Here is a 26749-nt window from a genome sequence, read left to right on the forward strand (position 1 = left end):
TAGTGGCTACGTCTTCGCCTTGTAATCAGTATGTTCCGCGGAACGCGGTGGAGGCAAAATCTGAACAGCTTAAATATGTCACGATACAAGATCAGTCACTATATTATTTATTCATTTTGCGAACATAATCGTGAATTTCACTCTCTGGCGGGGAAAGGAAAGGGGCCTCCTCGATGACGTAGTAGTAATTACGGGGTCCTGGATATCCGGTGGAGGCACGTGTTCGGATCTAACTTTAAACTGTAGGTCCAGTCCCGATTAGCCTTACTGTGCACAAAGTGAACTAAAAAGAAAAAATCTGAAACTCAAAACTTTGACGGGAAAGCAGTAACAGACGAAAAAAGTTCGCACTTTATTCTTAATGAATTCTCCAGCAGGTCATGCAAGAGTTTAACGTGACAGATCTTGGATTATGGAGCTCACGCAAGACTCCCGATGGAATAGCATTGTGCGTAAGACAATGGCGTTTGTCTGGCTGGAGGCTGCGGGCACAGATTAGGATCTTGAGTAATTTTCATTGTCGATAGCTTTTGCAAGAACTTCCAAAGAAATACGCAATCGTGTTATAGGAAAGCCTCCACGCTCGCAGGCTTGTTTTCCCACATAAAAGTAACGTTGCACAAGTTGTATATCGTGACCAGGTTATCGAGAGAACTCCATTGTGAGAAGTTTGCCGTTCTAACGGATTCTCTTGCTGGTACGAAACTGAGTTTTTGCTTTAAAAAAATGATCAATTTATCAATGCTATTTTGTATTCTAGTCTGTTGATGCGTAAAGATTATATTAGTAGAAATGCATTTTGGGAATATTTTCCACATGCTAAGTCACTTTTCTGCCACTTTCACAGTGAAACTGATGAATGGAACACCCATTTCCAGGCCGGGACTCCAAACACAGAGATCGTCTTTCTTTTACTCAGCACGCTCGGAAATCGAGGCGACCTTAAATTGGTAAGAAAGCGAAATACCGCAAGTAATGTTCAAGTTTGCTTTCAGTCCGTTTAGTGTGTAAATAGGCAAATTGATGATATTCAGTTTGGACCCCGCCCCCAAGTTAATTGCGCGAAATCACACCCGACAATAACATGTTTCCGGCAATTTCATAGAAGTACAACGATTATGTGTTAAATGTACTACTTTCTACTTTTGCCTAGTCTCTTAACAACGACTAGGGTATCAAAAAGGATGTTATTTGCTACAAAATAGGTTAAAATACCTCTTTATGTAGAACTTCTATCTGTAATGGTTTTAGACAGGGGTTAACATACTTATACACCATATGTCCAGAAATTAAGTGTTCGGTTGATGATTGCGTTGCGAGCGTGCAAAATTTTAAAACCAAAGTCGTATGAATTGCTGTCATTGCAACTTCAAGTTCTTGGAGTCATACATTGCCTTTCATGGAAGTATTTATTGATTTATTGAGTCGGTTTATTTTAATTCAATTTTCTGCCATTTTTTCGAAGATGAGGATGATAGGATGAAATTGATGAAGGGATATTCACAAAGAATGCCCATGCCCAGGCCGGGATTCGAACTCGGGACCCCTTGATTCCAAGGTAGGTCGGGATTAATGTGTACCAGATATATATCCGTATGCAGCAGAAATTAAGGATGGCAGCCTTAAAATGAAGCTTGTTTGAAAAAGAAGACATCCAGTAAAACCCTGAAAATTTTATTATGTGTGTGCGTGCATAAATGTAATTATTTATAAAAACTATGCAAATACCTACTCAATTTTTCAATAAATACAATATTTTCCCAAGTGAGAAAATGGAATCCATTATCTTTCTAAGAGCATTTTCTGACATTCGGTACGAGGCTCGGCTGCAAGCGGCCCGGCATCAACGCTTGTCTTGTGAACGGTGTCCGCGACAGTCGCACGCTACAGTCTTGTTGTTTTTTTTTTCGCTCTCCCTGCCTTCGCTCTCCTTCCCTTTCTGTTGACGTTGCAGACTGACGCCAGTATAATCCCCCTGGGAAGTTGTGTTGTGTTGTGTCGTGTCCGTGTGTTGAAGATTGTAGCTTAATATGGCACCACAAAAGTTTACATTTCAACAAAGGATTAATCTTGTCGAGTGTTACTTCGGAAAGAGGAATTGTGGAGAAGTGCGACGACGTTTTCCAACGAAATTTCCTGGTGTTCCCGTTCCATATAGGACCACTATATTAAACCTGGTAAAAAGTTTAGAGTAACAGGGTCAGTTTTGAATAAATGTGGAAAGAAAAACCCACATGTACTTACCGAGGAAAACCTCGATGAGATAGGACAAAGGTTAGAACAGTCTCCTCGGAAATCTAACTAAAAAATAAAGTATACAAAGACAATCCGCACACCATCTGTGAGTTAAAAAAGAGTATTGTACGAGAAATCGGGAGAATTACAGTACACGAACTTGCACGTGTAAAAGGTGATATGATGCTTTGCGAGATGTTTTAGTATTATTTCGCAACTTTTCCGCCCTTACCTAAAGGGCGGCTTCTTCGATACAGCCTAGTGTCTACCCAACACGGCGATAGATCACCTCTCGCCTCCATCACGCGTCCAATCTGTTTATGCCGAGTTCTTTGATCTCGTGTGCAATTGTGGACGTGAACACGAGACAGGGCCCACCCATGCGACAGAGATTGAGTGGTCTATGACGTTTCCCGGATACCCTACTTAGCACATCAAAGGCCCCTCGTTGCCTCCAGCCAGCGACCGCCGAATCCAACAGGTCTCTGCTTCCGATCTCGGATTTCGCTGTTCGGAAGTTGCGTAGTTGAGCCACATCAGTGGCTTGGGGGTCAAACGTTTAAGTCTACTTATGCTCATATAGGCTGAACTGTAGGATGTCTATTTAAATGCACTAACGCACTGTAACAGACTCCACAATGCGCTTAAAAGACATGAAATAATAATAATAATAAAATACTAAAATAGGCAGTGAACATTAACTTATAAATTTTCTCTATGACTTTGATCTTTGTTATTTAGCGTCGTTTTATGCCACTTTTGGCTAATCGCGACCATAGGCGCAACTTGACGGGAGCAAGGGGACGCTTGCGCTCCTAAATGTACAGGTTTATTATTAAACTTTTTACGTTAATATAATTTTTGTTAACCTCCTCGGGCCTGAGAAGCAAGGTAATGAGTAATTTTTATTATTTCGCAAATTTAACAGTTGTTTAGTAAAATAGTGCTGGACGCTATTTTTATATGATAGAAAAAAAATTGAATCAGGCCTCCCCTCCCCAAGTTACGCCCATGATCTAGACGACGAAGATGAGTGATGGTACTATGATATTGATGAAGGGACACTCACAAAGAACACCCATGCCCAGACGGGGATTCGAACACGGGTCCCCGTATCGCCTTGTGCTAACCACTCCGCGAAGGAGATCGGCATTTTTGAATCACATGCACACGTATTGGCTTCAATTTTCTGTATTCTATTTTATGCTACTGGTTCTAACATATAACCTAGGAACCCTTAATGTTGAACAGGGGCGTTGTAACAGGCTCAACCAGGAAATTTAAACTGAACGTTCATACTGTCCACACAAAAAATGAGATTCCAACGAGCAAAAACCTTCCCGTAAAACGGTTCCGCACAAACCACGCGGCATTTTTTCTTCCCTGAAGATAACAAGCAGGAACTTACGTAAGCCTTCATATCCTGCATGCGTTCACGTGAATCGACTCGTCGCAAGGTGTGGCTCCAGTCTCCACATGAGCTTTATCCAGTCCCGTGACGGACTCTGGTTTACCCTTGACAACTATTCTCCATCCACTGGAAGAACGAAGTTAATGCAAACAAAACCACGTGACTTCTGAGACTTTCTGATGTTATTTTGTCCATATGTTAGCACATCCCGGGTTCGAATCCCGCTCGGGCTTGGTTGTTTGTGAATGTCCATTCATCAATTTCATCACTCATCCCCATCTTCGCAAATTAACCAAGAGGCACAAACGCGAAGTAAAATAAACTAAATCAATCAATCAACTTAAATATAGCGGCTATACGTTGAATGGTACCGCATATTCCTTCGGACAAGCTGTCATTCGAACAACAAATAGGATATCTTAGAAGCCACGTGCATTTATTTACATTGACACCATCCTTCTTAAGCCTACCTCCGTGGCGGAGGGGTTAGCACAGCGTGCTACGACACCTGGGGTCATCGGTTCGAATCCAGGGCTGGGCCTGGGTGTTCTTTGTGAGTGTCCCTTCATCATATCATCACTCATTCTCATCTTCGCTATTAGCCAAAAGTGGCAGAAGAGCCAAAAAAATAAATCAAATCAATCAAAGCTCGCCTGAACTTTTGACAGTCACCAGCGAAGCTTCTTCAATGTTTTCTCTACTTTCGTAAAAACGAGAAGATATTCCAAATTCTGAAAAAATGCATGTGCTTAGATTTTCGCAATATGTAGTTCCGTGCCAACGTAAGTGTATTCAAATATGGCGAATATCAGTCGTTCTGAACCTTTTTCAGTCCGGGACCCATCTTGAAGGATATTACACTTCATGGGACCCATACGCATTGCTGCCGGCAGAATTACTTGTAGGGGTGTGCACCCAGTTTATAATCATATTTTTGCTAACATCGAGTACTTTGAGAAAACCCCTTTTACGCTTGCTTCAACAAATTACACATATTTCATTCTACAAAAGTAAATATGTAATTTAAAATACTAATTTACTCTAGTCTAACACATAACCAAGTACCGGTAATGTTTTACCGAGATGCCGGTAAAAAGCAATGGTAGAGCGCGAATAACAGAAATATAGAGTTTAGATGCAATTTTTCAAAGTTTGGTATATCTTAGCGTTTTTCCCCCCTCCAAATGAGAGGAATTTGCGAAAACGGCTTTGCTTGCGACGGCCAAAGGTCCAGCCTAGCCTTTTCGTAGAGTGATCGATTTTCGAAATCGCCACCGAAGTTCCCGGGTTCGAGTCTCGGTCAGGACCTGAGTGTTCTCATGTGCGTGTCCCTTCAAGTTTTTTCATCTAAGCGTCGTGCATGCTTAGCCTAAAGAGACAGTAATGCTACATGAACATATCATTTTCTGCACTGTTGAATTGGGCAGATACATTGCATTGGCGGCTAGACTGTATATAATTCAACGGAAATGATTTACTGTGTCAAACGCTTAGGTAAAATCTAGGGCTGTGAACATATTGCAAGCTGCAGCGTCGCACCAGTTTCTCCCTACCCGGTGCCATTAATGTTAGTGACCCCTAACAAGCGAAGGGCACGATTTTATTGGGAGAAGTGGGCTCAATGAGTCAGTCTACGCTTCCCCCACTTGAAACTTCATGCACAGACCAGTGGGATAAGAGACGAGAGAGAAGCAAGCACAAAAAACAAAGTGATCAATCTCGGTAGCGTACGGAAGACGATGAAGGTTCAAATCATCCCATAACACACCATCGTAATTATCCCCTTTAGAGATCCACAATCGGAAAGGGGTGTAACATTTTTGGAGCTCCCGAGGCGAGCTCTTCCTGGGCGATAGCTCCAAAATTTCATTGTTTACCCAGCATTCCCAGGTTAATTCAGGCCCCAATTGGAAAGTAGTAGCGGGCTCCGGTCTAGAAACCCAGATAACAGGGACGATGGGACTCGATCCACTGATCACTGGTCGTCCTGCCGTTTGGCAACCCTTCAAAGGCTGTCACGCCTTTGCAACGTACAGTCACCGGCAATAAAAACGAGACACCTAGATCCTGAAATTCTCGCTTCCCTGCAGGGCGTTGTGCGTGTTGCCTCACTCTAAGGAAGAAGTTGACAGGTCTTATCGCCGTAGAGTTAGGCAACACGCATAACGCCCTGCAGTTCAGGATGTAGTTGTCCCATTTTTATTGCCGGTGACTGTACATGGTTAACATACGATTCGAATTTTGTTTTCATTCCTTTACTAACTGGTTAAATATGTCAATAAATTACCAAAATTCTGTTAATATAACTCGACTATTTTTCATAATTTTATTTGCCTTGCATTCTTGGTTTACTTTCTCGTGCGTATATTGCTATTGGTGTAGATCTGTAAATGATCTCTTGAGAGAAAGAGACAGAGAAGCATTCAATACTTATAACCACACTACTTTGTATGTGTTTTCGATAGTATTCCTGGTAAAGTATATTTGAAGTCAAAATTAATTGCTTATTAGCCTATTTGTTTTTATAACAAAAATTCGCCTCCCGAAATTTTTTGGTGAAAGGGATTTTTGAGGCCAACATTGTTGGTGGGGGAAATACCTGCCTGGGTAGCCGGACAATTGCGATGAACACAGAAGTGAATGGGCGGGTGTCCAATTGCGATGACATTTTAAATATAATATCAAATTGAAGAGTGACTTAACACCCCGTACAATACCTCTTGCAAGAGAATTATGTGAAATACTGATATTTTCGGTTGGGAATTTGGTTCAATCAAGTTTTTGAAGATGGGCTAGAGCTAACAGATACCTTTTGAAGTTACCCGTCCGTTTCCTTATATATGCGAATACCCTTTCCAACCCTCTCGTCGATTTTAATGTCACGGTTCTTCCTTTTCTGACTTTCTAGATTAAAAGTTCCATCCGCATGTACTTGATGGTGGTGTCTTCTGCTTGGCTCTTGAGGTAGGCCAGAACATGATGAATTTTTGGATGCGGTATTCCAAGCCACCTATTTATTTTGTTGTTCCAACCCTCTACAGCATTATTAGTTCTGTGGCGCCTTTGGTTAGGTTAGGTCCTGATGGTCGCAATTGTCCTACCATTAATTTGTAAACTGGCCTTCGCCGTCAAAATCATCGCAATTGTCCTAGATTACTCCCCTGTCCCGTCGAAGATTTCGCGCCCTTTTTGTTAGTTTCCCTTCATGAATTAAATTTAATGACAATTCATCTTCATCGTCACGATTAGCCTAAAGAGATAGAAATAAGAGAAGTAAGGAAAATCCATTCAACGCACGCAACTTTCGGTTTCGGCACCTCTTGTTAAATGATTCCCAGTTGGCGTTTGTGTGGGAGAATATATTGTGCCACTAAGCTCCAAGAGACTTTCCATGTTTCTGCTTGGACTCCTCGTCATGTCATGTGATGTGACGTGAACTCATCAAATGAGATGATGGATAATTGCGACGGATAACGTTGGCAAGGTCAGCTTTGGCTACGACGCTTCTTTTAACAGTGTTGCTCAGCTGTCGGTCGTAAGTTGCGGGGATCAACATGGACTTGGAGGTCGGCACGCAAGGAGGCGTTGCTCTTGGAGCGGCGGTCAGTGCCTATTAGCATCGCATCCACTCGGTGCATTGGGCGTCATAAGATTGGGCATGCATCCAGAAGTAAAGCTTGAGCTGCGGTTACGGCAGAGGGCAACCGCATTTGTCCAGCAACAGCGCCAAAAAATGTGAGTGGAATGTGGTCCGAGGATTTATATGGTGTTTTCGGTTCCATTTAATATTCCCTCAACTTCCCATTTAAAGCACATAATTTTATTTAAACAGAAATCTGTTCACCAGCCCACGATTAGTCACAATAGTACCGGCTTACACTCCTTTTATAAACTAGAGTACTGACCATAGGCGTAACCTGGCGGTGGAAAGGGATCACTACCCCCCCAAAAATTAGGATTATAGACATTTTTAAAAGTTAAGCATGCATGAGATATATTCGAAAGGGGAGGGTTTTATATATAACTTGAAGGGGACAGGGGAGGTATTTCCCCCACCAACAATGTTGGCCTCAAAAATCTCTTTCACCAAAAAAAATTGGGGAGGAGAATTTTCGTTATAAAAACAAATTATAAGCAATTAATTTTGACTTCAAATATACTTTACTAGGAATACTATCGAAAACACATACAAAGTAGTGTGGTTGGTTATAAGTATTGAATGCTTCTCGATCTCTTTCTCCCAAGTTAAGCGTGCATGAGAAACAAAGTAATAAAGAGTAATCTAAATGATTTCGCAAATGTAACAGTTATTTAGCAAACAGCCCTGGACGCAATGTTTATGGGTTGAAAAAGTTTTCGATTCTGCACCCTCTCCAATGTTAAGCCCCAGGATATAGTTTGCCCCCTCCCCCACCTCGAAATTAGGTCCCAAGTGTTTTATTAATGAAATGGTCAAAGGCAGATCCAACCCAGGACCTCTACAAAATCGGGAGTTCTGAATTCTAATCTCGGGTAAGGAATGTATATTTATGCGAGTCGTCCTATCGGTTTATTAGTCATTTCCATCGTCGCAACTGACTCACAAACAGGGTGGTATTTGAAAGGGCGGATGAGGAAATTCCTCCCCTGGTAACTGTATCCCCCTTCTGATTGCTATTTTTTTGTACTTCGGAGATTACTGTGTGTTTGCGTGTATGTGTAATAGCCCGATACTTCAAGAGAAGTTATTAAAATTATCTCCCATCGGAAAATTTCCAAACAACCACACTGCTCAAGATAGACAAACCGCATTGAGGCTCAGATGGACAATTGGCTCACGTAGCCATGGAAGTATTGCGAATGACAGCAAACCACACGAAGATTCACGTGAGTGCTCTAGAAGGAATTCTAAACAGATTTAAGAATCTGGAATATAGTGGTTTTTCGAAAAGAGAGGAATTTTATATTTTTACCATTTTTTTCATCCACACAAATTCCAATGGGGCTTCCCCGCTGGCGTAGTGATAACGTCGTCGCCTTGTAATCAAGGAGTCTCGAGTTTGATACCCGGTGGAGGCACATAATGGTTCGGATCCCACTCTAAACTGTATCTCCAGTCCCGATTAACCTATCTGTGCATAATATGGACTCGAACAAACAAACAAAAAAACACTCAAAATCCAGACCCAATTCCAACAACCCTCACTCCCCACCATTGGCGCCAACTTATATGGGCTCAAGTCCACCCAATAATTTGCCTCCAATTCTTATATTTTAGAAATGAAGTCCTTGCGTTTAACAAAACAAGCTGTTTCATAATTAAACACCTGAATAATGATCCCAACTTAATTACTGTTCATAATAATTTGTTAGATCTCTGACTTGATACTTGTATGTGTTCTATATATTATTTACACTACCCCTGGTCATATCTTTGCTATGAAAGTAATAGAGGATAAGGGCTTATAGCAGGTGTTACATGTTATATTAATTTATTCAACAAATCTCTGTGTTCAGCAACCCAATGTTTTTCAGAAGTTGGCGCCAGTGCCCAGGGGGAGCGGGGGTCTACGTATACTTTTTTTGGTAGTCAGTAGTATTGCCATCTTTTCCTACCTTTGACGTTCTTTTTTTTTTAGGATTGATTGATTTGTTTTATTTTACTTCGCTTCTTGTGCCACTTTTGGCCAACTTGCGAAGATGTGGATGAGTGATGAAATTGATGAATGGACACTCACAAACATCCATGCGCAGGCCAGGATTCGAACCCGGGACCCTTGGCGTCGTAGCGCGATGTGCTAACCACTTCGCCACGGGGGCTGGGGTTTTTAATATATTTTTTTTATAAGTAATACTGGGCCAAAGGGAGGTTTTATGGCCCCACCAACCCCCCTTTGGCGAGCCACTGCCTTTAGGCACTCCTGGTTTCTACAGTATATCAGTAGCGCCTTTACAATTCCCAAGCAGTCAATGGAGCACAGGTTGGTGTTTCAGTGTGCTCTGCTATGAGGCCCGAACTCTCCAACTGTATCCATCAACCCCTAAAGAGACCTCAACGCACTTGATACGCCTCGACGCAGCAAAGGAAGAAAAAAAAACAAGTAAAAAGAGTCGGATTATTACGAAAAATCCATTAAGAAAGCAAGCGACACACATGGAAGGTGGCGAGAGCAGCTGACTGTTTTTTCCCCCTCCAACTTTAGGTCCCCCGCTTCTGGTATTCATAAAGTAAAAGCTTGAGCGATAAGTCAGGCCCTAAAGAGGGTGGGCGGGCGATGTGCACAGACTCATGTTTCGGCCGCAGAGATTTCGAGGATGCTCGAGTTGCCTCTCCTATCTACAGAATCTTCGTTACGACGGAAGTTGCCGATTAAATCGAGTTCAAAGGTCAGACCTTGTGAACCCTCTCAGTCAATGCTCAAAAGGGAGACATTCATCTCTGACAGAAAAAGTAGAGAAAGAACTGGTCCAGCAGCATCCAAAATGGCCACTCTGTTAGAATTTTTTCCTTCAGCAAGCAAGGCTCTTTGGACAGCGAGGAAGACACAGATGACATTCCCAGAGGTTCGCGTGACCCCAGCCATTGTCGGGAATTGCAGTCGACCTTCTAATTGACCCACTTCACACGGGCGTCTATTAGGATGCTCGGTGTTTCGCAGCCAACTGCACATTTCGAAGCCTGTTCTCCGTTGGCGAGGATGCTGACGTTTAAGAGTGCGGAGGGTCGATGCCCTTCATGCCGATTGCTTGAACAGCTTAAAAGCCCTGAAAAGCATAGTTCTGACTTTTAAATTAATTGCGGTGTTCATTTTTGAATCGATCCTGCTATTGGTTCCATACTATAGACCAGAATGTTTATCCTGGAACCACTCCCTTCAAGAAATGATCTGCTGTCTGCGGACCATTGTTGCCAAATGTATTTCGTCAGGGGTTCCGGGTTCGAATCCCAGCATGGGTGTTCTTTGTGAGCATGTGTCCCTTCATCAATTTTATCATATCATTGCTCATCCTAGTCTTCGCGATTAGCCAAAAGTTGCAGGAAGACGAGGTAATATGAACTAAATCAAATCAAGCCAAATGTATTTTTCGTGCGAACATGGCAACTGACCGTGATGTTGTATAGTCACGGACCCTTCTCGGCTGTAACAATCCCATTTGAAGTCAGTGGGATTATTAGAGCCCAGAAGTGTCGGTGGCTGTACTACAAGTCCTTTGGAAGGCCAAGCAAATAATATCAGTGAGCTAATCAAGCCCTTACAGTTTCTCAACCTATGGGCCGCGACCCACTGCTGCTAAGGGGCATTTGGTGGGTCGCGAAGTTGTGCTTGAAAATTTATTTACTGTGTCTTAAAAACCTATTACATTTAAAACTAAGATATATTGTTTTAACAATTTAAATTCAACCCGTGTTGTACTTAGTCTAAACTCTACATTTCTGTTATTCGCGCTCTACCATTGCTTTTTACCGGCATCTTTCTGGTCTAACTCAAGAGAATTTGTAACTTTTCTTCCTTCCAGACCTTAGAATCTTTTGTAAGAATGACCTTTCCTTACCTAGTGAGTTTTGAATTTCTGTATTAACTCATCTTTCTGCTCTCGGCAACGAGATTGAAAATTACTTTCCAGAAAAGTTACAGTGAATTCAATTGGATTCGAGACCCATATTTTGAAACTTCAAACATGTTATCAGTAAAACTACGAGAACAACTGTGTGATATCAGCTGTGATTCTCTGGCATTAAAACTAAATTTTTAGATTCAGACAACAAATGTTTGGAAATTTTAAGAGGTGAGTATCCTGAACTTTCGGATGAGGCATTAAAGTTGTTCATGCCATTTCCCACCTCATTTGTGCGAAAAGGTATTGTTATCTCTGATTCAAGTGAAAAGCAAGTTCAGACATAGACTTGACACGCACTCAGATTTACGACTTAAGTTAACCACCATTGAACCCAACATACCCCAGCTTATACGGAAAAGGCAGCCCCAACCGTCACATTAGTTCGGTGAGTAAAAGAAAAATGTTTTTAATTTAAGCACGTGTGTTTAGTTAGATGCTAGACTAGAGTAAATTAGTCTTTTAAATTACATATTTATTTTTCTACCTAGGTAGAATGAAGTATGTGTTGGCGGCAATTGGGTTCCATAACCGGGGGGGGGGGGGGCAAGAATAGTTAATTTCCCTTTGTAGATAAGGTTTAGCATAGTGGGGGGCAAAAGTGGCAAAAAGTGGGGGGAGGGCAACTGCCCCACCCCCTAATCGCCGCCACTGAGTATGTGTAATTTGTATAAGCAAGCATAAAATAGGGCTTCTTAAAGTACTCTATGTTATCAAAAATATGATTATAAACTGGGTGCACACCCCTAGTAATTCTGCGGGCGCACATGCTTATGGGTCCCATGAAGTGTAATAATCTTCAGGGTGGGTCCCGGACTGAAAAATGTTGAGAACCACTGCCTTAGAGGGCAAATTCCTTTCCTCTCGCCGTCTGAAATACCTATGCCTTCCTGACACTTCCACTGTGAATGTGGCAACGAAGTACTCAAATCTCCCTCTCAAAGGGTACGCCGAGCTCCGAGTGACAGAGGACAAAGCACGTGCTGTCTCCAGCGTTTCTCTTAGTGGGTGGAGGCAGTCACGTGACACCTGCTAAGGTCTTGCAGCAGATGGCAGATCACCAGGTGGCGGGAGCGGTACCAGGATAAGCCTTCCGAGCTACAGCGCCCGAAATTTTATGTACAATTACAAATTCATTCCTTTGTATGTTCCATGATTTTTAAGTCCACTGCATGCACGGACGTGCTAATGGGAACTGCACCTTCCTTTTTAAAGTGGGATCCGATCCTCTATGTACCTCCAACGGGTTTTAAAACCGGTACCCCTTGATTACAAGGCGACGACGTTACCACTATATCACATGGGTGGCCTTGTATGTGGCAAGAAAAAAATGACGAATATCGGAAGTACGTTAGGAGTTTTGTTACTTAGCGTCGCTTTTCTATCAGTTTTGGCCAATTGTGACGATGGAGATGAGTGATGATTAGACGAAATTGATGAAAGGACACGAAGAATACCCACGACAAACCGGGACTCGATTCCGAGAACTTCTGTGGCGAGAGTCGACCACTTAACGCTCTTGGCCACCGAACCGCCAATTACGTACGTTGTACATAATTTCATGGCTGTGGGTATTTGTGTCTGCGTTTACGCCATGCTTACACGCTCTACGTTCGAAAACGTTTGATTTCGTCGAAAGGTCGCCCGTTCTCTTTGCGGTACGTATTAATTGCCTCCTCTTTTTGCGTAAGCATGCGTAAGCAAAGCATTCTTGCAGCATGTTCCAACCCAGATACTGTTCGTTATTAATGAAATTACGTTCCATGGGCGGCTGCAGATCGAAAGATAGACACGATAAGCTGTGCGATTCGATTGTAGATTCTCCTCGCAACAAGTTAATTGCTGGTCTTAGACCCTTTATTAAGACATAAAAATACAGTGCATTTACAAGATGCGAATTAAATCTCGTAATGGGATGGTTTCTACACCCATAAAAGATGGAAAGTGAATTGTTAATAGATACTTTCATATTGGGTACTTTCCCTCAAATGGTGCGGGCAAAGTTTGGGAAGAAAAATCAGACGGCTACTAATTTGTGGGGGAGTGCAACGTTCGGTTCACAAATGGACACCATATCGTCGAGATACTGAATAATATAAGTGAAGAAAAGAAGGTTGACAGCCTAATCCATAATTCTCAACTGAAGGTAGAAGTGTATTTTACAGACTAACGAGGCTCTGGCGGCTGAACCCATGAGACAAGTGTTGTTCGTATGTGTTTGTGATTATACCTTCATCTATTTCACCTCCACCATTTATCCTCATCTCAATTAGCCAAAAGTTGACGCTATGTCAAATGAACCAAATTAAATCAATCAATCAATGAAGGCAGAAGTGAGTTTTTTTTTTTACCATAACTTCTTTGGATGTTGTGCATTTGCAGCTTCAGAGCAAGTCACAAACTCCAAGCCACCAATCAACAAGCGAGCAGCTGACGTCATCTCAACCCAGCACCAATCGCTAGCCCTCTTGCTCACGCTCCAGGCTGTTGATAGGCCCGCTAACTAGACACTCGAGATTATTTTCGTAACGTCTATTTCTATTATGCATTTGCAGCTTAGGAATGAGTCAAACTCCTGAAGCCACCATTCAAGAAGCAAACCGCTGATATATCAACCAAGCAAGCTAACCCTCTTGCTCACGCTCTAGACTGATTGTAGGCTCGCTAACTAGCGCGCGGAGATGTTCGAAAAATAATTGGACTAACCTCCTCGGTAACAGCGATCTCGCTATCGCAGGTTCCGGGTTCGAATCCTGTCCTGAGTATGCGACTGTCCCTTTATGAATTTCATATCCTTATTGATCTCTTCATTGTGATTAGAGACGGAAAAGCGATATAAAGTAAGAAATATACAGATCGACTAAAGATTTATCATGGGTTGAAGTTCTGCAGTAATTAACTTTTGTTACTTGAAACTTATTTCGTTGCATTTTGTGTGTGTTCAAAGCGACATTAATTGTATGTTTGTTGTTTAGCGTCCCTAGTATGTCGCGACGTTGAGGATGAACGATGATGATGAAAATGATGAAGGGACATCTACAAAGAAATGCTCGAACCTGGAGCCTTCGGTATGGAGATCATGAGCCGGCCTCTGTGGCGGAGTGGTCATCATCACGTGCTGTGAAGCCGGAAGTCCCAGATTCGAATCCTAATCAAGGTATGGCTGCTTCACTGTGTTCGACTCATCAACTATTTCATCCTTATCGTTGCGATTGACCCAAGAGATAGAAAAACGACGTAGAATCACCATAATAGATTGATTGACTGAAATAAAATTTTTGTGTGCGTCAACACTTACAGCTATTCGCGCTTGTCACATTATACGGGGTCAAGCCCCTCACAGTGGTTTATACTGGGCGTCGGTCTTGACGCCAGAGCCTCGTTGCCCTGTAACATTGCGGTTACCGGGATGTACTACGTGGAACTGAGGTTGACTTTCGGGCGCCTTCACCAAAGGGCACCCCTCATACCCCATCAAAGTACAAATAAAGTACTCGAGAAGGTTGTGACGTTTCTTGTGAGAGGAGGTATTTCTATAATTACTCTCGTTCAAGAAGCTCTTGCGATTACAGTACAATTGTTCCATTAGAAGACCACGCAGGTGCTCATTTTTTGGACAATGCCAGTAAAAGTGAAGAAGAAACAATTGCCAGTGTGATATCTGATGTATATCGTCATGCACTGAAAGCAGCGTTAAGTGACGATGGAGCAGGGTGCCTGCGAAGAACAATATGTGACGTCATCGTCTTCGGCGCACGTTAGTGTGCTTGGACGTTCGGTTCGAACCGGGCGGTCGTTTCCTTGGCGTTGGACGACCGCGAGGAAGTGGCGAAACGTTGGGGGACTTCCTGCGAAGGAAAAGTGGACTCTCCGGATGCGCGTTCGGTATGAATCGTCGTTTTCGTGATGGCTCGTGAACAGTTTCGAAGTTTACTCCGGCAGAATTCGTCCCGTCGCGTCCTCCTCGTGGAGACGAGGGCTCGGAAAATCAGCGCCGGCCACTTGAAGCAATGAAAGACTGTTTTTGAAGCGGCTGCGGGTATCTTTCCTCTCGCGCGGTCTGGCTGCGTTGTGCGCGCTCGGGGACAGGATGTGAGCGAAGAGTAGGCAAGGGAAGTCCGTTTTTTTCTTTCTCTATCTCGCGCGGTCTTCCTTGGCTCGGCTTGGCTCGCTTTAGTTGACCGCCATGGAGGAGGGTGCGGCTGTCGTCCGTCGGTCCATCTCCGAGTCGGAACTCCTTCGATTCCGGCCCCACACGCTGGATGTGAACGTAAGTGTTCCCCGCTGGTGGCTTCCGCTACCCTCCAAACTTTACTCCCCCGGGCTCACCGGGGACGTGGCCCTTTGGCTGTTGGAGCTCCGTCACGACAGCGACTCTAGTGAACTCGAGGGTCTGCGGCTCAACGTGGAGTGCGAGGCGGTGGCTAGTGAAGTGTGGATCGTGGACAGTGATCAGGAGTCGAACCAGTGAGTTAACCGGCAGTTTCCACCTGTGTGCTCCTAAGGTTATGCTTAGCAATTACTGGCGAGAAGTCAGCTCCCCCTGTCTGTCAAGTTTCTTCGAGTTATAGTTACCCACTTTTTGTTCGTTTGTTTACAGAATGTTCGGTGAACTGACGTTGCCATTTCTGAGCAGGGTATATTAACATCGAAACAAGTTGGTTCTGTGCTCGTGGCGCCAGGTGCATAATTGCGATATGCCTCATTCAGTGTCTTACCTCATCTCACCGAGAATCGATTTTAACCTACACTTGCACTGTTTTATATAAACAATATATAGTGCTGTGAACAGGAACCAATCTGAGTTCCATGTTCTAGAGATTAGAGTATAGTTTTGCAAAAATAGGGGCACTAGGGTAATTTGCATAGGCACTTAATCTGCTGTCTTTCACGGCACCCCTCGTCCATATGCTTTCACGCTAAACTTTCACCATTTAAATTGTATGAAGTGTTTTTAGATATGTCCTGGGTCAGGGGGGGAGAGTGCCCTCTTGAACCCTCTGCGGGCACCCTTGGTCGTTATCATACTTCCTCCCATTGCCACGATACCATCGGGTATGATGAGTAAAATGAATAAACGAAGAGAACAAAAGCCTATTATCTCAAGGTGTCTGGGTTCAATCCCTTTTTGAGGCATATGGCAGTGTGGTTCGGATCCAAATTTAAAATAATAGGTCCATTTTCGATTAGCCTACCATGAGCATAAAGTGAATCATCAGTTGTTTTTTTTTTAAATATGTATTCTCGAGGCCATTATACTTGGTGATAAAAGACAGGACATCTGAATCTTAAAAAAATATGAGGCATAATAATATATCCAATACCTGATATATGATAGCCAGGCATGTGAAGTACATTTCGATTGGGGGGGGGGTCCGACCAAGTGCCTCAATAATAATAATAATGTTTAAAATAATGATATATAATTAAAATATTCAAATTAATATTATGTTTTTATTACATGAATAGGCAAAAATAATGTATTAATTATCTAGCTTACGTATAATCAAGGACGGCAAAATTTGCAAAAAAGAAATGTGGCAAGGAAATTAATGTCAAATAGATAAAGAATTGGATATTTATTGAATATCAAAAAAGGATGTTAGATTCAGTTGACGAAAAGTAAGCTCCTGGTAATATTTTATGCATATTAAAACATATGTAGTAATAAATCTTGCATAAATCTTCTATGGTACTGTCATTCGAAGTCATATGATCCTTGCCTTCCAATAAGTTCGGCGGAAATAAATAACCCTCGATTAAACAAGTATATTTTTGTTATTTAATTTTAGTTATTTTATTATTTCATTATTTAATTTTAGTACTTAGTTAATCTTCCGGAGGGGGGGGGGGTACGGACCCCCTCTAAAAACGTTCTAGATGATAGCCCCTGTCGTCCTCTCTGTGGATCCGCGATTTATGGCCTTCTACGATGGCCCATTAGCAAATTCTGGTGACTTCAGTCACCATTGGAGGTATATTTTGTGATTCTGATGTCCAGTCTTGCTTACGGTGTTTAAAGTGCACTTATGCTTCGCCAAATCGACTTTTGGACGTTCTACAGATAGGCCAAGGATACATTTACGGGTTTTTCCCCGGCTGAAATATTTCCTTAGGAAACCGCTTTGACAGGAAGCAAAGGTATAGCACATTACACCCGATGGATTACCCTTTTATTGTTCCGCATTTACTGATACCAGACGTGTGGCTAGGCCGCTTAGGTATCACATGTGATTATTCTTTCGGCTTTGCTCATTAATACTTTACAAATAGAAAATATTTCCTAGCTTCTTAATATTTCAAACTAATTGTTTGATTGATTCAATTAGGTTATTTTACGTCGAATTTCTTCCACTTGTGACGAAACGTGACTATGAGGATCAAAGGTGATGACGGGGCAGCCACAAACGCATATAGACAACGCAACACAATTCCTACAGAGGAGTACACTGGCTGTCAGACGCCAGAGCCTCGTTAGTCTGCAACAAAGGCAGTCCAGGGTGAAAGAGAGGTTGACATTCGGTGCCTTTCGAAAAAGTCATCCTTTACACCCCAATATTTTAATATAAGACGGCTACTCTGGTGCTGTAATAATCTCCACGAACTTAAGGAAAATTAAACCTTTATGGCAACTACAAGTAATCGGACAATGGAACCCTGCGCTTTCTGTTGAAGTTCTGTTATCGCTTGTTTCCTACACAATCTTTTTGCAGCCTGTTACACGGTAGCTTAGACGATAGTCGAGTCATTTAAATGCGTCATGTAACCTTGTCAGATTTGACAAGACTTAAACCAGGCTAGTACATCGCTTAAATATGCAATTTCCCTTGCTGGTCCTTGCGAGTCCAACAACAACAACTAACTTTGTTCGTTTTTCCCGATATTTTAACCTGGGTTGTAGCAAATAAAATAAGTTTTCAAGTGAATCCCCCATTTTTCTCTAAGATACAAAAGAGCTAGATTTTTTTGTGATTTTATATTTTAATGAGGCAATAAAGTTGTGAAATGGGTTCTTATTTCGTTTTGAATAATTAGTGTTTAGATGTAGGAATTTATTTGTAATAGCTTTCATTCACTAATAATTAGTTCTTGGATCCATAAAGGGTTTCAAATAACAGTTCAGACTATTATCTCAGGTTGAGACACATTGCACTGAAACCTACTGTAAACTGCAATTACAGTTCCGATTAGCCTATCACAGCGTACCTTTGGGTTCAAATTTATTTTTGACAACTTGGCAACGTGGTTCAATCGCGATCTCGCTTCTGAATGCTAGTGCTCCTGACGTGGCTCTTCCTTTGTTAGTGTTCTTTCTTCATTTTCAACTAACCATCATTGATCCTCATCGTCGCGATTATCCTGTAAGGGTAGAAAAGCGAGATGAAATAAGAATGCAAATACATACAACCTCATAAAGTAGCGTATCCCGTAGGTATCTGGAAATGTGTGCTATCTGATGCTAATTTTTGTAAATAATAGCGCAAGAGCACGTTATTAGATTTTTATCTCCTACATTGGTGTTGCATATTTCCGGTTCGGCTTTTACATTAGAAGTTTCATTTCTAAATATTGAGGATTTGTACTCCTCTCAATCTTATCTTAGGAATAATGTTTTTATGATATGCAGAAAGTTGGCACATAACGAAATTCATGGAAAATATAACTCTCTCGGCTGCTACACATATCGTTACCCTGTCTGCGACATTCCATAACTATATTTTCTGAGTTCTTGAATGATCAAAGCCGTCTCTGTGACCGAGGGCGTTAGGATGTCAACTGTCGATCTCTCGCCACAGAAGTTCTCGTATTCGAGTCCCGACCTGGACATGTTATCCTCGTCTATTCAACACCCATTCTAATTGTCTCGGATAGCCAAAAGTTGGAAAATATGCGACGCTAAATAACAACGACAATAATAATAATAACCCGTGGCACAACAGCCCGTGAGGGCCAAGGTGTACCTACCGACGGCCGGCCTCGCTCCCACCTGCCGAGTTACCAGTTACGGGGTAACGTGTGGTCAGCACGACGAACCCACAGTTGTTGTTGTAGGTTTCCATGACCGGAAATAACAAAAATACAAATTAAATTAATAATATTGTTATCTCGGTATGTTTATCAATTGGATATTTCCAATTTTATTTTTGAATGAGTTTACTCTTTTTGACGGCGTATTTTTTTCTGAGAGTTTCATCTCGTAATCGCAGGCTTCGCAGGATGAAGACGTGCTCAAAGTTCTATAAAATATAATATACTAAACAACATATGTTAGAATGTGAACATATTCTGCCCAATCATACCGCTCATTTTTTCATTTTTTTGTTATTGAAAATTCAATTTTCTCCATAAAACCAGAAGGCCATTCCTTATATCCATGTATTTTGGAACTAAGTATCAATGCACGAACAGGAAACTGAAGTTTGAAGGAAGGTAGGGGAGATGGGAAGAGGGACTATTTCCTGTGTCGTAGCGACCAGCGGAACCGTGTGTATTGGCCGGAAAAAGGAAATTCAGACCTCGACATTTTCTTGAAACCTCTTGTGAGCTTCTTTGATGTCCATGACCCGGAATGGTACCGAAACAAGGATACAACCACGTTCCCGTGTAGTTCTAGGTTTATTTCTTTCTTTCTCTTTTATATTGCGTCGCTGTCCTTCCTCGTAGGTTAATCGCGACGATGAGGATGAACTATCCTTTACCAAGGAGTACCTAAGAGGAGAGGGGCTGTCTAATTAAAAAAAAAATATTCGTTATATACTATAATATTTTGGTAGTGCTTATAACCTCATTTTCTTTGCCTTGATAAGCGCCTATCATTTTATGCGGTATAAATACATACGATTTATTCGGTTCAGATTAGGCGCCCTTGAAGTTCAAGTCTTGAAATAGTCACTTGACATACCGCAATCAGGCATATGTGTAAGCTCAGCCCCCCTTTACCCCCTGTGTGTACGATACAAATAGTCCTTTATGCTCTTTTCCGCATTGCACAATCCTTATCTTACCCTCTAAGATATCTCGGAAAGATGTCCTCTGTTTGCCTCCCGAGTAATAGTTGAATGACTTCAATCACCACTCGCCAAACTGTCATGGTTTTTCTTCGCGGAAAGCCTCTTATGTCATTTCCGGGCATGCCCGCCCTTTGGCGATGGGGAAAAGTACCAATGACGCATGACTCTGTGTGTGTGTGTGGAGTTGCCGGTTTCGCTCACGTTATTTGCTAAGCTATAACCTTGTTCTATCATAGGGACTGCTGGGAGGGGTTGAGAATTCCCCGCTGCAGCCTGGAGGAGCACAGCGCGAGCTGCGAGGTCCAGGCGTCAGGATCAGAGGACGGAGGGGTGTGGGACGACAATCCTCTGTTCCGCGATTTGCAGGGGGGCGGGAGTCCGCCGCTGAAGAAACGTTCGGCCTTCAGGAAATTGTGCAAGAGCGTTCGGGAAGATCTGAAGGATCTGCTCCAGCCTGCGGTCAACGGGTGCTCGAGCGACGACTGGGACGACGTCTCGCTGTGCAACTCGCGACTGTCCCTTTCGGACGAGGAGCTGAGGCGAAACTCTAGTTCCGAGTTTCTGGAGCTGTGCGGCGTGGCCGAGAAGTTGGCAAACGAGAGCATAGAGGAATGCAAGAGGAGGTCCAAGGATCGCACGTTCTTGGAAGATCCAGGAAGGATGTCTTTGGTGTCGGTGATTTCCGACGAGGTGTTCCTCCCCTCGGAGCGCTCTTTCGACATCAACTCGATCTTCGACGACGGCAGCGGCGACCCTCCCGTCCCGCCGCTGCGTAGAAAGCGAAGGGCCTCCGCACAGAGTGGGAATTCGAGTGTGTACACGTTCCCAGGGCGGGCGCTGTTTTCGTGCGAATCCACGGACACCGAGAGCATCACGTTTCACGATCAGGACCGCAGTGGCAGGCGGGAGGCGATGAGCGACGCGACGCTCACTCCAGGCAGCGCCGTACCTGCCAGAGTTGATTACTCGGAGATTTGCGTTGCAAACGAGGCCGGCTCGATATGCGTGGAGGTGACACCCGTCTCTCCCCAGGACGCCACAACGGACATGGATCCCGAACCGAGCTGCTCCCCCGAGGAAGACGACGACGCCTTCGTCAAGACTTGCGTGGAGTCGCTGGGTTCGACTCTCGTCGACGACTGGTACTCGTCCATCGACAGCGGGCGGTCGTACTTTTCGAGCAGGAGCGACGTCGACACGGAGATATCCTTGAAAACCAGGAAAGGGAGTAGTTCCAGTGATATAGTGGCGTGGAAGCAGGAGCTTCATTGGGAGTGTTACGACGACGAAGATTGGACCTCGAGCTTTCAATCGGACGAGGTACAGCCAGTTATCATATCGTCCTATTGTGTATCTCTTGGGGGCATTAGGGTAAATCATGTTAGTACGATAAGGGATCATATACAGTATGTGCACGGTAATTGCGTAAGTTGGCAGTGTTATAGCATGTAGATTTAAGTGTTTCGGTGTGAAGCGTGTACAGATCACCATAGCTAACTTCTTGTAAACTTAACACTATTCAGTATGTAAGTTATGAGACAAGACACAAATGGTAATCAAGATTTTTCTGGATCTCGAGCCTTGATCAGCCTTCAGCCAATGCATGGTATCCCCCTTCCCCTGGCTAGTAAACTTTTTACAAAGCATCTCCCAGTTGGGTCATTGTAACCACCATGTTAAACCATAAAAGCATACCCCAGCTCGACCAACCCCCTCCGAAGCTAATATTTTCCACTTCAAGCACTGCCTTCAACAACAACCTTTTCGAAGATGATTCGCTGGGTAGTCCAACTTCTGAAAAGAATTGAATGTACTTAAAAAGTCCTTGTAGAGCATTCAACAGATTTGTTCTGTTCACCTTCCCTGTTGTCTTTATATTTTGTAATAGCTACATAAACCTATTTTCTAAGACAACGTTAGAGGCAACAGGAGTGCGGGCCGCACCGAAAGAATCGCTTGAATACTCCAGGATTTCTTAACAGATCCCATTTCTCAGAGCTTGTACTTACTATCGGCTCGTTCTTCGATACGAGAGGCAATTTTGCAAAAGTATTATTTGACATAAGCTCAAGATTCAACACTCTCTCTTCATTTGATGTAGGCTGAAATGTAGCGACAGCCTATGTTTGCAAGTAGTGAGAGACCGATTTAAGATTTTCTAATTTACTTGCGCGTCTCGCAGTATTAATTCCTTCCTTCCAGTCTTCCTTAACAATTCACCGCACCTTTTTCATTGTAATCTCTTGAAACGAGTGCTTAGAACTGAAACAAAAAGTACTCTGAAACACAGAGTTATTTCTTTTGCTAACTAGCCTGGTGCGTATTAACAGAATATTTAATTTAGAGAGCTTTCTTGTAGTCCTCTGTGGTATCTTGTTCTGAGCATTGTGCACACCAGGGGGTGCAAAGGGCTATTCCTCCCCCGCTCCCTCCTGCACGACAGACAAAGCTTAGTTATTGCATGAACTTTTTCAACTCCGCTATTATCTGGTTTTCTACAGTCCTGAACCCCCTTCCCTTCCCACACACACACACGCAATTTTTGAAGTGAACAAGTGCAGTCCTACTTAAAAATCATAACTTTTCCTGTAGGCTATATTAGGCTTCATGTATATCCTTCTCACCTCAAACAATAAAATCATTGGTTCCCTACTGGTTGCATCGCTTCAAAGAAAGTAAAATTAATAGCTTCATGATACCTCATTGTTTTAGAGCTTTACAAGCTGTGCGACTGGTTTAATTGAAAACTTATATTAAACAACTGCCCTTATTGTTTTTACTCATACGCAAATCGTGGGCTAAAATATCATGGGGCTTTAGTTTAACCACCTACGAGGCTGCTGCTTTGTTCACACCTAGAGAGATTTTAACAAGGGGTTCAGATTCTGAAAAAGCATTTTGAATGCTATAATGTGCAGTAAAAGAGGGCGAGATAATGATACCTTCTTTTCCACAGAAAATTGGTCCAAAGGGGGGAGTTCTGGCCTCAATGACCCCCTCCAGTGCACCTACGTGTACTCCCATAATATAAAATACTAGCATATGCGGGATTTTTTTTCAGAGGGGACTGTAATTGTGAAGGGGGATATTACATAGCTTTGTTCTTTCGGGGGGAGGGGTACTTAATAAAATATTTTGTAACTATCATTTTAAAACTTTCGATTTAAAAGTTATTCAAATACAAGAATTGTAATTGGGGGTCATTTTAAAAGGAGTTTGCATTTACTTACCACTTTGTTTTCCTCGAGTTCATTACTGCTTTCATTTGAAAATTTTGATTTTCTCGAAATTCAATTCGGGAAAGGCTGTAGTTCCATCAGCCCCCACCCACCTGCGTATGCCAGTGAAAATACATTTACGTTTGCCACTAGATTCTGTTCTGCAAGTAGCTAGTAAGTGCAAGGCTTTTGTGATATCAACAGTAGTCGAGTTCAAATCCCTGGGAGGTGGATGGAATGAAGGGGGAATTCTTGATCATATAGTAATTCGCATTTTAAAAGTAGTTTTATTCGTGACAGTCCCCTCCTAAAAAAGAGGAATATTTGAGATAAGACTTTCTTATAAAGATGCAAAAAAATGTAATTTATAATCATGCTGCAAAATTTATGATTCCCTCCCCTGCCCGATTAAAAATTCTGAATGCAAATGCATTTGTAATTTTAATTTTTTTAACATCATAACTAAGAATTGTTAAATAACAATTATTCTGGAATAAACAAATTTGTAAAGTTTGTAAAATTGGCATGTATGTGTGTGTGTGGGGGGGGGGATATTATCAATGATTGCTGATGACAGGCAGACACATTACTTGAGGCAATTCTTTGATCGCAGAATTGCCTTTATGACCATGCATTACAAGTAGCTGAGGTCATCCTGTAAGTTACATAAGATGTATTTGAATTACCTTCTTCTCTTTGTTCTAGTACAGTAAAGTAATGTTAATTGAATGTAAGTTTAAATAAAATCTCATATTTTAGCATTGGCTGGGAACTTAGTTCACACTCCATTCATATTTATATTTAGCCAGTTGAAGGATGACTAGTTAGTTAGGTAGTACTTATTTGAAATGGATTTGAAGGAAGGTCCTTGAAAGTTTGGCATTAATCGTGGAAACTACGTATTTATTCTCTACTTGGTTATATCCAAAGAAACAACTTGCCATAATTGAATTTCTCTCCGTGATTGGGTGTAAGATATGTTTCTTGAATATACAGGCAACATTAATACATTTGTATAGTACTTTCAGTCTTTTTTTGTTATTATTATTATTTTCAAACTGTGAATTACAAGTTTCTACTAGCATGTGCGGTCAAGGATGCTTCTGAGTTGTAACGAAAACCATACTGGTTACACTGTACGTGTCAGACATCTGTCAAGAATATTAGTTACATTTGTACTTTATAATGTATTAAGTGTGTGTGTATTTAAGAATATGCCTGTGTGTATAAGTTAGTGAAACATTCTTCTCTTGCAGTGGTTTTCATCCAATGACTGTGAAGGGCGAGTGTATTTCTTCGAAGAGAATAGTAATGAATCCTCATGGACACTGCCTGAAGTTAATGTCACTCTATGTGATGTAAGTATAGCACTGGAAGTATAGAATTTCTAATATTAGTTTGTATTGTAACAAATTAAATTTCAGGTAGCATAGTGCCTGCATACAAAATGCACAATACATTTGTTGCCAGGAAAAAAGTAGTTGCAAGTTTTATGAAGTTTATTCCTAGGTGCTGTCTTGTTGACTCCAATGAAATTTATGTAAATACTCAGTGGTGGCAAATAGGAGAGGTTGCAGTTACCCCCCCCCCCCACACACACTTTTTGTCACTTTTATCTATGAGGGAAAGTAAACTGTCTTTGCCCCCAAGTTTTGGCATCTTGCCCCCCCCCCCCTACTTTTGGAACCCAATCGCCGCCACTGTAAATAATAATACATAAACTTGATGGTGTTTTGCCTTTGGTATGAGAAATTCCAATTCGTTTGGTGATTTGGCTTTGAATGTAAAAATTTGATAGAAAATTGCTGGCAGGAATTGTTTTTGTTTCCTAACAAAAAGCTGTTACTAGACTTGACTTCTTCTCTCATAACTATTGTCCTAGTAATAATATTTTGTCATATTATTTGAATTTTTAATCTTTCTCTGATAGCAGGGGAAATGCAAATGGTGATGGTACAAATTTTAGCATCATGGCCTTGTAATTGTATGCATTAGAGGAAATTTTACATAAGCATTAAAAAACTAGGTTCACCTCTTTTGGGATTATCGATTGTACTTTCGCTCTCCACTTGTGATGATGGTAGGATTCTACAGATAAGCATTTACAGTGATGTCTACCCCTCAGGCTCTAGCAATTTGATCTGTAACCAGACCATGGACCATGGACATAGGCCAGGAAAGGGTTCGAATCTGCAAGGTATTGAACAGGCTACATCAGTATGCAAAGGTGCCCCCATCTGCATGCTTCTATCCCAAACTCTCAGATCACTGTTGTATCACTAAAATAAAATCAAAATCTTGTGTATAACCTTACAGCTGAATTCTGAGATATTGATTTTCTTTTAGTGCATATGAATCCATTAGGGCTGAGCCAATACCAATATATCGGTATCAAACGATACCAATGGTATCCATATTGGAAAATATCAGTTTTATTTACCGATACCTGCCAGTACTTTTCCAGCATTTTTGTTTTTTGTGGGGTCTGCAATAATGCCATCTAATTATCCTGAAAATTATGCAAAATTCAAAACTTTCCTTTATTTTGCACCTATTGTGAGAACTACTGTGGTTTGTGATTACATAACAAGTATATTAACATTTTGATGTAATTCTTGAATATTTTGAATCAAAACTGATGCTTATAATTGAAATGGAATATTCACCCATTGATATTAATCAACATTTTGTTCAATTTTCAAATATCAGTGCGAATTGCTAGGAGTATCAAGATCAATATGGACATCAATTCAGTCCTAGAATCCATGCTAGTAACATATCCTTTTTTGTTATGAAAAGATATTAAGGATTTCATGTTGTTATTTTAGAAAGAGAACTATAGAAAAATTATGTGTCATTTACCATATATTTTTTTATTCTTATTGTTTCAGAGTTCTTCAAATCACCAAGGGTCTCCACAGTCATGTGATTCACTTTTATCTAAATCCCCCTTGACTGATTCTGGGGAGCCAAGTCCTACGGAAGAGGGTCCAATACTTCGAGAAAATGTGCCATCACATCTCACTGCAGCAGGATTAATAGAGAGAGGACATAGAGTTGTTAAAACACGTTCTATGGTTCTCATAGATCCCAGGTGAGATATTTTTCCATCAGAAGTTACTAAAGTTTACATACTATTTAGATTAGAGAGACTTTACATTAGATAATTTCTTGGCACCAAAATCATAGGCACCTAGACAATAGTGCATGAAGATTCACTTGAATGCTCCATAAGGAATGCTAAACAGATTAATTTTTGAGAATCTGGAATATCCCAG

General features: G+C 41.8%; 1 protein-coding gene across 3 annotated transcripts in view; it reads left to right on the top strand.

The window, feature by feature from the left end:
* LOC145998776 (rho GTPase-activating protein 12-like) overlaps positions 1-26749 on the top strand; it is a 249920-nt gene that overhangs the window by 196015 nt on the left and 27156 nt on the right. For all 3 annotated transcript variants that reach the window (XM_083135359.1, XM_083135360.1, XM_083135361.1), the window contains 2 exons: positions 24728-24829; positions 26363-26565. In XM_083135359.1, the coding sequence (XP_082991485.1) occupies positions 24728-24829; positions 26363-26565 (305 nt within the window). The remainder of the gene's footprint in view (positions 1-24727; positions 24830-26362; positions 26566-26749) is intronic.

The sequence above is a fragment of the Lepisma saccharinum genome, chromosome 14 (assembly GCF_977018435.1).
Source record: "Lepisma saccharinum chromosome 14, izLepSacc3.1, whole genome shotgun sequence".
NCBI lineage: Eukaryota > Metazoa > Arthropoda > Insecta > Zygentoma > Lepismatidae > Lepisma > Lepisma saccharinum.